The sequence below is a fragment of the Megascapheus bottae genome, chromosome 30 (genome assembly GCF_031878675.1).
Source record: "Megascapheus bottae isolate mThoBot1 chromosome 30, mThoBot2.hap1, whole genome shotgun sequence".
NCBI classification, from domain to species: domain Eukaryota; kingdom Metazoa; phylum Chordata; class Mammalia; order Rodentia; family Geomyidae; genus Megascapheus; species Megascapheus bottae.
The window spans coordinates 7,387,392-7,401,875 of record NC_143538.1 but is presented as its reverse complement, the minus strand read 5'-3'; the positions used below and the strand labels follow the sequence as shown (position 1 = coordinate 7,401,875).

General features: G+C 41.2%; 1 protein-coding gene across 3 annotated transcripts in view; it reads right to left on the bottom strand.

The window, feature by feature from the left end:
- Nucleotides 1-14,484, bottom strand: part of Otud7a (OTU deubiquitinase 7A) — a 136,905-nt gene that overhangs the window by 34,736 nt on the left and 87,685 nt on the right. For 2 of the 3 annotated variants that reach the window (XM_090321762.1, XM_090321760.1), the window contains 2 exons: nt 7,152-7,246; nt 5,362-5,516 (listed from right to left, as the gene is read on the bottom strand). In XM_090321762.1, the coding sequence (XP_090177888.1) occupies nt 5,362-5,512 (151 nt within the window). In that variant the 5' untranslated portion in view covers nt 5,513-5,516; nt 7,152-7,246. Of the gene's footprint in view, nt 1-5,361; nt 5,517-7,151; nt 7,247-8,233; nt 8,333-14,484 lie in introns of those variants that run through there. The other variant, XM_090321761.1, reaches the window with a different exon arrangement.

Here is a 14,484-nt window from a genome sequence, read left to right as displayed (position 1 = left end):
GGTTGTGTGAGAGGGTTACATATAACAAGTCTATTTAAAAATGTCTAAGCCAGGCCCTTGTGGCTCAAACCTGTAACACTAGCTATTCAGAAGGCTGAGGTCTGAGGATCATGGTTCAAAGCCAGCCTGGAAGGAAAGTCCATGAGGCTTTTTTATCTCCAATTAGCCAGAAAAAAATTCAAAGTGTCTCAAAGTGGTAGTGCACTAGAACAAAAAGAGCTCAGGGACAATGCGCAGTCTCAGAGTTCAAGCTCCATGAACAACAGTTACAAAAGCTCATCAAGATGCTTTGTATACATAAACTGCTTTGCTAAATGTCAAAAAAATGTACTACATACCCTAAAAAGTGAGAGAAAGGGTTGGAAGGAGGTGGTGAGAATGTTGAAAGGGGTGATGTTGATCAAGATATATTATATTCATAAATTGCTTTGTTAAATGACCTTTGTACAACTACCTAGTGACAACAATAATAACAACAGTAATAATAAAGCAAAAGCTCAACTTCACTGTTACTGCTAATGTATGTGTTACTTCCCCCCTAGGTAGGGAGCAGACGCTTCATAAACAACTTGTGGGCTTAGCTTGCACTCAAAGAATCTTCCTAATTAACTCCTAATAGATGGAAGGTGGCCAGACAGTCTAGCACATGGTCGTTAGCTATAAGGTCACTATTTTTTAAACACCTTTTACAGTCTACTGGAGTATGGCTTCATGCAAAAATAAGCTAATTAGTCACAGCATAAGCGGGCTTATGGAAACATTCCTTCATTGATTAGTGAAAACTTCTGAACACAGAGTGCTGTGAAGGTCCAGAAAAGCTGTGGATGAGAGGCTACCTGGTAGGTGAGCTGGCTTTGCAGAAGTCAAGGACATGAGTAACTTCAAATGCTGGTTCCTGATGTGTGGTGGTAGGTTCTGCTATGTTCTGACCACTGCTCCAGGGGAATTAATTGGCCTCTTCAAATGCATTGGCATGTGCAGGAATCTTGATCCAAATACTTTGATGTCTCAAGGAAACCACCCCTTCATGTGGAATCACAGTGAAATCAACAGACATGCCCCAGTCCAAGTCAGATGAGCAGGCTACCTCTCTCCCACTGTAGTCATGAGAGCAGATTAGCTATTGACTCACTTTTACTATAAAGGCCATTATCACCATGCCATGAGAGAGCCACTAGCTCATGCCTCTAATCTTAGCAAGTTGGGGGGCTGAAGAAGATTACAGTTTCAGGCAAGCCTGGGCAAAGAAAGTTGGAGAGACCTCCATCTACAGGAAAAGCTGAGCATGGTGTTGAATGTCTGTGGCCTCAGCTAAGGCAGGAAATACAAGTCAGAGAATTATAATCCAGGCTAGCTCATTCCAAAACAAAACCCACCAAACTCTATCTCAAAAATAATCAGAGCGAAAGGAACTGGAGACATGGTTCAAGTGGTGAGAGTGCCTGCCTAGAAAGCATGAAGTCCTGAGTTTCAATCCCAGTAATGCAAAAAACCCCACAAAGAACAAAAAAACCCCCAACCAAATAAAAACCCCAACCAAACAAAAAGTACCCCCTCCCCCACAAAGCCCACAAAATATCAAAAGGTAATAGCTGTGGTGAAGATGTGGAAGAGAGGGAATTCTGTGTTGCTGCCGGCTGCAATGTAAATGAGTGCAATTATGGAAGACCATCTAGAGTAGACATGGAAGAGAGTAAAAGTAATTATCATGATTGGTAATTCCACTGCTGGATCCAGAGGAAGCAAAATCAGTCTATGGAAGAGACATCTTGCACTCCTGTGCTGACTGAAGCAGTATTCACAACAGTGAAAATAAGAAATCACTTCAAGTGACTAGCAACTGATGAATGGATAGAAGAAATGGCAGGGGGAAGGTATATATGCACGATGGAAAATTGTTGAAAAATGAAATTCTGTTTCTTGTGACACCATGGAAGAATCTGGCAGGGCTGGAGGTGAAACAAAATGAATTGGGCATAGAGAGACAAGGACCACATGATTTTTGCGCATGCATGGACGCCTGTATTCTTAAAGAAAAAATAAAAACAAAAACATTAAAAGGAGTGGATGGTAAACTGGGCAAGGTGGCTCACTCTTGTAATCCTAGCTACTCAGGAGGCTTAGATCTGAGGATCGCAGTTCAAAGCCAGCCCCAGCACTAAAGACCAAGAGACTCTTATCTCCAATTAATCACTAGAAAATGGGAAGTGGTGTTGTGGCTCAAGAGGTAGGGTGGTAACCTTGAGCTAAAGAGCTCAGGGACAGCGCCCAGGTCTAGAGTTCAAGTCCTACAGCTGGAGGGTAGGGTGGGGAAAGGAGTGGATGTGAAGTCTTCTTATTATGGAATGGTAGGTTCATTGTCTAGAGACCACCATTGTGTGATGTGAATACATAAATGCATACATCGTTTACCTGTGTCCATCAGCTTACAAGGAAAAGTAACGAATGCAGATGAAGGAAGAGTCTCATAGTCAACGCCACACAGACCTAGTGGGGACTTTGTCACCTGTCCCCATGTCCCCTATATGAATCAGTACAGCTTCAGACCCAGAAGTGGGTATTTATTACTGGAGGAGTCCTCCAGCAAATCCCAGGAAGCAGGAAAGTGGAAATCCTTCATTCCTATCTCTCTCTCTTTTATTTATTTATTTTTTTGCTGAGTCTTCTCCACCCCTCCCCCTGTCCTATCCCCCACTAAGTACTCTGCTGGGTCCAGGACCTCAACCAGTAAGGTGACAGCGATTGTGGGGGTGGCTCTGGTTGGGGGAATTTTCCTCTCCAACCACAGGACTGTGGTCACTAGAGGGCAGAAGAATACCTTTATCTCTTCTTTCCCTGGCTCCTGGCTGCCCAGCTCTAACCTTCTGCACCCAAGTGAAGGGGGAAAAATAAGACCCTGGGAAGAAATTGGAAACTTGGAGTCTGTGGTGAGAGATTCTGAGGGTGTTGGAGCCCGAGAGAGCGACCTCTTTAATGGGGTTTATGGATTCTGAGCTGCACCAGTCAGAATCTGATGCCGAAAATGCAGCGGGGAAATGGGCCACAGGCCACTGAAAAGTCACAGAGCGGCCACTAGGAGGCCCTCAAGGGAGAGCGCATCAAACAGAGCTTCTCAGCCTTGATGTAGGAGCCATGTTTGTGTCTAAACACTAAAATTATTTTACAAAACAAAGTTAATGAGGTTTACTGTAAGAGCTTAACAAAGAGAACCTCAAAGCCTAACTTTCAACATATCTAGTATACAATTTAAGTTTACTTGATATCCTAAACTTAAAAATGTCTGCAAATCATGTAACCAGAGACATCTTGGTAACTACATTTGTATAAAATAATCTCAAAAGTTTTGGGAAAAGAATAGATCAAAAGAAAAACCAAGTAAAAAAATTAGAATAATGCTCCTCCCCCAAACAAATACACATAAATGGAAATGAAATACTCTCTAGGGGTAGAGTAAGAATGGAGATGGTAGAAATGATCTAAACACAATGCAGAAAAAGGATTGGGGAAGGAAGTGCATACAGTCCACGGAAGAGAGGAGGAAAATGTGGAGCAGAAAAATAAAATCTTTAAAGAGAAGGCTGAAAGATAGGAATTTAACCATCCTGTTGAAGCCAGCCACCATGAAAGAGCCACCACTCAGGACAGCAGAGTGAAAGGAAAGGTCCTTTTCTTTTTTTTTTTTAATAGTAATTTTTTATTTTTTATTTATTTTATTTTATTTTTATTTTTTATTTTTTGCCAGTCCTGGGCTTGAGCTCAGGGCCTGAGCACTGTCCTTGGACTTTCTCAAGGCTAGAGCTCTACCACTTGAGCCTCAGCACCACTTCCGGCTTTTTTGTATGTATGTGGTACCAAGGAATCGAACCCAGGTCTTCGTGCATGCTAGGCAAGCACTTTAACCACTAGGCCAAACTCCCGGCCCCGAGAGGTCCTTTTCTTAAGCTTTCTCTGCTCCAGATATAGAAATGACAATGTGCAGAATTAATAAAATTGTCAAATACCAGTGTTTATCACAACTTCTAATGTTCACAATTATTGGTGTGTGTGTGTGTGTGTGTGTGTGTGTGTGTGTGTGTCTGTGTGTAGGTGTGTGATCAGAGTTGGTGTGGAGAACAAACATAAAGGGTAAGGAGAGACTATTTTCCTACGACTCATAGGATATTCAGAGGTCCAGCCTCCTTCTTAACCAACTGGTAGACCAGTGGCTCACTTATCTGGACCACAGCAGCAGTTGAGCCTGCTAGAGGTCATTATGTAACATGAGTGGGAGGTAAGATCCACATGTATCAAACATTCCCTCAGTTACTTTATTCTAAACTCCGAGTTGGCTTGGAACTATGGGATTTCCTCATAATCTTAGCTTTTGGACACACTGAAACGTTATCATCAACTATGTGCATATGTAGTACTTTTTCCCTATGTGATTTATAGTACTCGGCTTTTGACTAGCTTTGAAAATTGTAATTTATACACCTGGAGCAGAAAAATATTAAGAAAAAATTTTAAGAGAAAGATCTCTCCTTTAACTCAGTTGTCCTCAGTGGTAGTGAGCTCTTCTGAGTTTTCTGTCTACCAACAACATCATCCCCTCCCCCCCCCCCAAAAAAAACAAGACAAAACAAAAAAAAGAATCAAAGCTGTATTAAATAAATCTAACTTAGAGATAGAATCTGACCTTTAATATTTAGCCTGTTTTGATCATGGCTAAGTAAATATCTGAGTAAACAGGATATACATTTTTTGTTCGCATATCAAATGATGCTTTTACTTGAAAGACTGAGCTAAGCTTTGATTTCTTTTTGTGCTGGTACAGCAGCTTGGACTCAGGGCGTTATATTCTTGCTTAGCCTTTTTTGAACAAGTCTAGCACTCTACCACTTGAGCCACACCTCCAGTTCACATTTTGATTTCTTGCTGATGAATTATTTCCAACTGTTTTATGCACGATGAAGTTATTTCTATTCCACTAATAACTTTAGCCTAAGACTTTTTTTTATGTCTTAGCTAAGACGGTCATAAAGTTAAGGTATCTCATTAAAATACTTGCTAGACCATTCTACAGTTTCGAATGCACCCAATATATTTTCTTTCAACATGATTACAGAAACATTTTGACTGAAATATCACAAGAGTTAATTGGCTTGTACCTTATGCACATATATATATACACACACATATATTCACATACTGCTGAGAGCAGAGTGATCTAAAGTGAATACCAGAATCACCGAATCATTTCATCTCTCTTTGACACTTTCCTTCCATTTTGGACAAGGCAGGTCATGGAACTCTTTTGCCCTTGGTGGGAAGGAGGTCAGGCCTGGTAGGGTGGGGGCAGGAGAGATGAGAGGCTCCACTTACCTTCCAGCAGATCTCTAGCCAGACCAGGTTCTGCCCCCGTGGACCGAACAAAGTCTGACAGGACTGCGTCCATATCAAGCGTCATAGGATCATGTAGAAGTTCTGCCCAGCACTTGGCTGAGGTGGGGTTTGGAAGCAGGCTAGAAACCATCCATCTGCACGAGACAAGAGAGGGCCTCTCACTACAGAGAGCACTGGATACGACAGCCAGCCCCCACCACCAACTCCTCTGAAGCTTCTCCATTGCTTCGGGGTGGCTATCTCATTCCTCATGGAAGATATTCCATCATAAACATCCAGCGAAATTATCCATCCTCTCTACATGCCAGCTGACACAAAGTGCTAGGATCTGGATGTCTGTGTGTCTTTCCTACCCTCCAGGTTATAAGCTGGGCCCTAACCTCAAGGTGGACATCAGGAGGCGGGGCCTGTGACAGTGACCAGGTTGTGTGGGTAGAGTCCCTGTGATGGGATTTGTGCCCTCAAAAGAGAGATTCTTGCTCTTTCTCCCATTTGGGGACAGCAAGAAGGTGTCATCTGTTAGCCAGAAAGTGGCACATACCAAATGTGCTGGTGCCTTGGCCTGGGACTGGAAGCCTCTAGGACTGTGAGGAATAATTTTCTGTTGTGTACAAGCCTCTTGGTTTGTGGTGTCTTATAATAGCTACCCTAAAGGACCAAGGTAAGAGAACATTGCTAATGCCAAAGTCTTCAGTCTCACCTGTCAATTCTAACAACAACCAATGGGGAAAGAAGATGAAGACTGGATGGTTTGAAACCGTCAAATACATAGAGTAAATTCAGCAAAGCGAGATTTCTAATTCTCCTCTTAGTTATGTGGACATATAATTGTGTTAGCCTCCCCATTACGTGCATTTCTCTGCATGCCTCAGCCCTCCCTTATTAGGAGAGCCTTTGGGGTGAGCAAACTTGCTGAAGATGAGTTGTAAAATGATCTGCTGTCTTCCTGAGAGTTGCCGTGCTCAGGGTCATAACCCAACAGAACTCATGACGTCCTCAGAACGATTGCAATCAGAGGTATACAGCTAGCGATCAGGAGTTGGACTTCAGGCTGTCTGTGAGAGCCACCTGCTAGGGAAAAGCAACCTTTGAGGGTAGCTCTCATTACTAAAGCTGCGTGGTGGGCCACCGCTGGTCTTAGTCATGGCTGATGAAGTACAAATGCACCCCAAAGCATGCAGATGAGAGGCCATCACTCCTAAGGCCCATAGTAGATAGAATATAGTTCTCTACTTATTTCCATAAATAAAGTTTTATTGGAGAAAATGCATGCCTTTTCATAATGTCCATAGTGGCTTCATACTTGTGTTGGTAGCAAGAAGGCTCCACAAAACTGAAAATATTGACTTGCTTTTTGGGTCTTTATGGAAAAAGCCTGTTGACTTTCAGATGGAAACCTTGATGCTAGTTGGATATGTCATTAATTTTTCACTCTGTGAATGAGTTTGAATTTCCTCTTGATGAATGGCTTTTTTTTTTCTTTTTCAGTGATAGCCACAGATGGGCTGGAGCTCCAGAATGAGCACGTTAGCCTAATGTGAGCTCAGATCTCCCTATGGCCAGCCGTGCCAGGTTCATCTCTCAGGCCAACCTGTGCCTCTGACAGAAGGCAATGAATAAAATCAGCTCACATCACGACAAATACCAGAGGAGCCACATCCTGGGCAAGGAAGGCTGTCATCTTGGGACTATCCACAGTCATTACACTGTCTTGCACATGGCTACCACCTAACTGGTGTCGTTACAAAAAAGTAAGAAAATTATCTGACCTGATGTATATGGTACCAATTAAGAAACTGCCTTCTTCCTTCCCTCCACGTACTGGAACTTTGGTGCACAGAGTCTCTTCTTTGGTCGCTGCCACCTGGGGGAGAGATCAGACAACAAGGTCCTGTTATTCTCCTTATCTTAGAGACGAGGCTTGGACGTCACATGGAAAATGTGTTTTGTTTCCTTGACACGGGAGTCTATATCTGGAGTGGGGCCACCTGCTAGACACAGGGCCTCTGAGGCCCTCTGCCTTCTAGGGTGCACTAGGCACTCGCTGGCCAGCTGGCCTTCACTTCCCACATTCGCTGAGCACTTGCATTTCAATGAGTGTACAGTGTCACATGATAGAGCTCTCTGAAACGTTACGAGTAATCATCACATCAGCGCCCTCAATCTCAGTGACTGTGGTAAAAATGTATATAATGTGAAATCTACCATTTAACCATTGTAAAGCTCACAGTTCAACGACACTCAAGTGCATTCCTTCTGTGGTACAGTCATCATTGCCATCTATCTCCGGAATGGTTTCATCTTTCAGAATTGAAAACACTTTATTAAATCCACCCTTCTCCAGTCTCTGGCAACGTCTATTTTGTCCCTGAATTTGATGACTAGGTACCTCGTATAATAGAATCACACAGCATTTCCCTTTTGTGTCTGTCTCATTTCTCTTAGCATCCTGTCTTCAAGGTTCACCCCATTGTTAGAGCCAGGCTTAGAATTCCCTTGCTTTTCAAGTCTGAGTAATATTCCATTTTCTGTGTTATGCCACCCTCCAATCGCTAGGCTCATCTTATCCTCTGGTTGCTTCAACTCGTGAGATCTCATGGTGGCATGAGCCACCGCGCCCAGCTGAGCACCATAGTTTTTCTTTTTTTTGGCCAGTCCTGGGCTTGAACTCAGGGCCTGCGCACTGTCCTTGGACTTTCTCAAGGCTAGCACTCTACCACTTGAGCCTCAGCACCAATTCCAGCTTTTTACTATGTATGTGGTACCAAGGAATCAAACCCGGGTCTCCGTGCATGCTAGGCAAGCACTCTACCACTAGGCCAAACTCCCAGTCCACCATAGTTTTTCTTACCCAGTTTTCCATAGTCTGGAGTTTAGTGATTGTTCCTGTTGTGTGGTCTTTGTACCTCCTGTTAATTTTCGTTTGAAGAGATGCAGGTTCAGTTTGGGGCACATTTTGGTGCTATTTTTTTCATCAGATGGTACTGGATGTTTAACTGTCTCTGCTTGTGATAGAAGCATCCATTGATGAGCAATTCATTAAGAGTGGCATAGACTGAGAGCCGAATTTCTTCATTCCTTCTCCATCTATCAGCTGGAATTCTTGCACAGGCGGAAATTTGCATTCATCTACTATTTGGCCACCCAGTGACAGATTTCAAGTTTATCACTTTTCACCTCATTTTATTGGATGAGTTGGCATGCTAGCTTTCTCCAATGACTGTCTCCTTATTTACTTTCTTTTAAAAATATTGTTTGCACTGAGTTCTGGTAGCTCACACTCGTAATCCCAGCTACTCAGGAAGCTGAGATCTGAGGATCAAGGTTCAAAGCAAGCCTGGACAGGAAAGTCTATGAGACTCCTATCTCCAATGAGCCACCAACAAGCCAGAAGTGAAACTGTGGATAAGGTGATAGAGTGCCATCTGTGAGCATAAAAGCATCCAGGTCCTGAGTTCAAGCCCCATTACCAGCCCATGTGTGAACACACACACACACACACACACACACACACACACACACTCACACACTCACTCACAAAGTTGTTTTCAGTGCTAAATCAGTTCTTAACCTGTGTAAGGCACTCAGTTTTTTTTCTGTTTTTATTAAAGAATTTATTAACGTTGATTTTTACATCATATTTTAAATGACAAGGGTAACAAGTGTTCAAGGAGGGAATCTCTATTTACAATCACTGGGACTTAGTATTTAGAACTTAATAAAAATTAGGCTAAGGCTTTGTATGTCATAGAAACTTTAATTTATGAAATAAAACATTATGTCTATAGAGTCATAGGTTTTTATGTCTATATAGTTATGTTTATATTTCCATTACCATGTCCATAGCTTTGGGTATGCAGTTATTGAGTCCTTGCTTTTGTACTCTTTGGATTTAATAACCGCATATTAAGGATACCATGCGCCCTTTGTTCCTTAGATCTTGACTTGTCTCACTGAACATGATTCGCTCTAGATTCATCCACTTCCCTGTGAATGCCATTATTTTATCTTGTCTGTTGGCTATGTAGAATTCCATTGTGTATATATACCACATTTTCTGTATCCATTCATAAATACATATTCATTATCTTTTTTTTCTTTCTATGTATGTGGTACTGAGGAATTAAATCTGGGCCTTTGTGCATGCTAGGCAAGCACTCTACCACTAGACCAAACTCCCAGCCCGGCATTCAGTTTTATCCCAAGCAGGTACTGCAGAGAAAATAATTTTGTACTCATAGATTTGAACATGGTTGGCACGTTTCCATCCACCCAATATGTAAGTAGTTGTAATCTTTACTAGTCATCCAATTCGTCTGTTTTTGGCCAACAAAAGCCTCTTCCAGCTGACTTCAGCATCCTGAGCCAAATTGCCCTGACCCTAGTGTAGCCATCCAGGGGTGGCAAGAAGTTTCAGGCTCCTCCCGTCCATTTATGGCTCTAGATGTAGAATCTGACATTTCGTCAAGGAACCCGGAGTCTTTTTTTTTTAGTGAAAATGTTATTGTTACTTTTTAAGACCACAGTCTGGGAGCTTGGTGTACCCAATAATACAAGGTTAGTCACTGCTTGTAGGACCTGCTGGTGGAGATAGAACCATAAAGTATGTTTGTTTCAAGACAAAATACCTCTGTGTTTCTTCAACTCAGGGTTTTTATTTACTCTTGCTCATTTTTTTTTTACACGTTGAGTGTCTAACTTCCTCTCTAATCCTGATTCAAATGAATATCAGGGATGACAATATTACACAATTACTCCTATGACATACACACAAGCGTTTCCCAACAACAATAAAATACTTATCAATAGAATGGATTACTACAAAGTTTCAGGTTTGCTGCTTATTTATAATATTTATTCCTTTGATCTTAGGTATATTCCACAATGGAGGAATGAATAAATTAATGTATGAAAAACAAAACAAAACTTTGGACTACGCACTACTGGCTCATATCTATAATCGTAGGTACTCAAGAGGCTGAGACCAAGAGGATTATGGTTCGAAGCCAACCTGGGCAGACAAACATGTGAGACTTTCTCTAATTAATCAACAAAAGCCACATTGGAGGAATTTTCTCCCAGGCTGGCTTTGAACTAGGATCCTCAGATCTCAGCATACTGAGTAGCTAGGATTGCAAATGTGAGCTACCAGTTCCTTGCCTAAGCTTTTGGATTTTGAGAAATTTATAGGTGAGAAATATTTTCTCACTGTCATTTTAATCTGTATTTCTCTTATTCTATGTGAAACTGAGCCTTTCACCAATGACTAAGAACCTTTATTATTTCATGGTTTGCAAATGATCTGATTTCCTAGTGAATTCCCTCCTTCAAAAACTGTTTTGGTCTTTATTTTTCCTACAAGTATTAGCTCATTATATACTCAGGATAATAATCCATCCTCTAGAATAACCTAGGCATTGATAAAAAATATCTTTCTGTGACTGATACTTCCTTTTATGTAAGTGTTAGATTCAGTTTGTTAATTTTTAAGATTTTTATGTTGACATCATAGATTAGATGAATCTATGAGTTTATGTGCAAATTTTGTCAGGTTTTACAGTTAGCATTATACCCCTAAATAAGAAAGCTCAAAGTTTTCTTTTCCTGTTCAGCACTGCAACAACACGAGGAGCTCTGAGGTTATCTGGTACTTTGATGTTTGGAAGATTTCCTAGGAAAGCAACTGATTCCTGCTGCTTCCTTTGTAGATGGAGCTCTCTTGCAATTTTAACTTTTTATCTTATGGTATTTACTCTGTTATAGAGATAGTAAGTTTCTACCTCTATAGAGGTAATTTAAAAATTCTAGTCCTGGAGCTTGAATTTGAATTCATGGCCTGTTTTGAGTTGCTTTTGGTCAAGGCCAGTGCTCTACCCCATAGCTTCCTGTCCAGCTTTTTTGGCTGTTAACTGGAGATAAGAGTCTCAAGGACTTTCCTGCCTGGACTGGCTTCAAACTGTGATTCTCAGATCTCAGCCTCCCAATTCATAAAGATTACAGGAGTGATGCTCGGCAGAGAGGTTATTTTTTTTTAAAGATTGTATTTCCTAGAGATTGATCCATTTTCGCTAAATAAAATAACTATTCAAAAGTTCCCATAGGCCCAAAGCGTCTCTTTATCTAAATGAGAAAAATAAAATTCTAGTCATCACAGAGCATTCTCAAATTAACACAGTGGTGGTATGTGCTTTCTGGGTAAGGTCAACCCTCATACAGATGATAGGTTCACAGGGTGAGTAGCTTTGCTCTACTTTACAGAAGCCCAGAGATCCCAGTGGTAGAGTTATGATTTATACACAGACCAAAGGTCACCGCTGCTCCATCGATGTTATCTTTTCACAATGCAACAGTGTGTTATGAAAACTTCTCAGGTTAAAATGCCTGGTGCTTTGAAATAGATTAGGTGCAGAGAGGTGTGGCCAGAAGGGAAACGTTTTCTTAGCTGGCCCACCATTTCACGTTTCATGATTTTCTGTCAGTATGGAAAGATGGAACAAATATTTCTCTCATAACTTTGATTCTTTGGGGAGGTAGTAATACAAGTAGATCAACTGAGAACTGAAATATAAGAACTGACTTACTAAGGCCACATCAAATTCTTCCAGGGCTCTTAAAAAAGAGACCTGTCATCAAAGCTGTGGGCTCATCAAAAAGAGTTAAAAGACTGTTCTTGCCATGTCACCTCCTGCCTTGAACTCACAGAAAAATAAGACCATTCTTAAAGGATCCACAAGGAATAGCAATCATGAATTCTGAAGAAAAGGCTTGACTTGAAGTGAACTTCATAGGGCCATAAAACACGACGACATCTGTTCTGACTAAAAAGAACCATGACCTTGTTATTATGTCACATATTCCGGCTCCGGATTGCACACCTTGCAAGGAGCCTGGTGTCAGTGGCATTACCTCATCCTTAAAATCTGCAGCAGAGAAGCCCTGCACCATTTGAAATGTCTAGTGCTGGAGTGCAGGGAAGGCTCCCTTGTTTTGGAAGATTTATGTTTTTATTCTCTAGGCTCAGAAATGTAGCTGTTACATAAAATACGTGTCTGAATCAGACCAGTGTGCCCTCAACAAAGGCTTAAAAGGATCCAAACAACTCACTAATCAGCTTTATACTTCTATTGATTCTGTCATTTTATTCAGTCTTTTATCTGGGTAAAGATACAAAGGGGAAAATAGCCTAATAGTTCTTTTATTTTTCATATATTCCTGCTCTATCAGGTGAAGGGATATCTTGAGTAGAACTGCTGTCCCCAGTTTACCCCTCCTTCTTTCTCATGGTGAGGCCTTCCCTGGAAGGCAGAGATCATAGTTTATTTTATTTTTTCCCACAAATTGGAATATAATGTGGATTCAGTAAATGTACTGAGTGAATGAACAAAAGGGAAGTGAAAAATCCTAAACCCAGCTTTTTATTCCACTCTAACAGCAGACATGAAAACCATAATTCAACCAAGATTGAAATAAATAAGGTATGGCTTAAGTGGTACAGCACTATGCTTGAGGCTCTGAGTTCAAGCCCCAGTACCACTGCACATACGAAGAGTATCAGAATATATACTATGATATTGTTTATTGGGATAAGGGTTTCTAAAGTAAGGTTTTTTTTGTCTTGAACTGCTTTCTTTTCAGGATGGAATTTTTTTTTTTAGTCAGTCATGGGGCTTGAACTCTGTCCCTTAGCTTTTCTGCTCAAAGTGAGTGTTCCACTACTTTAAGCCACAGCTCCACTTCTGATTTTCTGGTGGTTTATGAATAAGAGGATTTTCCTTCCCTAACTGGCTTTGACCCAGGTTCCTCAGATCTCAGCCTGGGATTCCCGGTGTCAGCCACCAGCTCTAGATCCACTCTTTGTGTTTTAAGGAAGGGAGTAATTGGAGGTAGGAGTCTCAGGGACTTTTCTGGGTGGCTTTGAACCAGGATCTTCAGATCTTATCCTCCTGAGTTGCTAGGGTCACAGGTATGAGCCACCAATGCCTGGCTCATTCTTTGTGTTTTAGGGAAGGAAATAGTATCTGAAAGCACACCTACCATCTTATAATGATGGTGTGTGAAACATACCATTATTGGGTGGAACAGAACCATCATCCACATGATAACACTGCATATCTGCACCATTTTTGGACTTAAATTTTTGTCACATGAATGATATTTGTTTGAGTTAATTAAGTCACATGTTAGAACGTATGTCTCATTAAAAGATGGAAGTAGGTAAGTAGGAACTCAAAACTAGAAAAGAAAAAGAGAGACAAAGGGCAAGCCAATGCTGTCATACTAGTCAATGGAACCAGATCAACTGAGGGGATGGGAGGGGTGGAGAGAGAGAGGGGGAGAATTATGAGAGGGGTGACGTTGATCAAGATGCATTGTACTTGTCAACTGACGTGTGAATTGGAACTCCTTTGTACAACTACTTAGAGATGATAAAAAGTAAAATCAAATGATGTAAAGTTATTTATAGATGTAAAACTTCAAATAAAATAATGAGTAAATGAGCTCAAGTTGTAGAGAAAGATATAGGAAAACACTGAAGCTTCAGGACTGCCTTGTCTTGAGTTCTTGCTGGCAAAGGTCACTGAGTTGGAGGGAGGGGGGAGTATGGTGAGAGTAAGAGGTAATGTCTGGGAGTTTTTGGAAAGACCAGTGTCAACCCTGGACTGCCTCACTCCATACTCCCATGAGAAAGAAGTTCCCATTTCATTAAATCCTCTATGAATTCTCTCAGTCACAACAGTCCTGATGGCAACATATTCTGGGGGAAAAACTATGTTCATCTCAAAAGATGCCTCAAAGCCCACATTTTCTCATTAGGCCAATTCAAAACAAACCAGGAATAGAAGGAAATTTCTTTTCTCACAAGATAATATGTTGGAAATGAACTTTACAACTTGGAGGAGGTTTGGGGGAGCAGGGAGAGTAGGAGAAAAACTAGGGAGAGGGGCAAAATGTTTGACAAGAAATGTACTTATTACCTTACTGTAACCCCTCTGTATATCACCTTGACCATAAAATTAAATTAAAAACAACAACATCGATTGATTCTAATCTTATAGGAACGAGCAGACCTACTAGTGAAAGCTCTACAAGAGCTTTCATTAA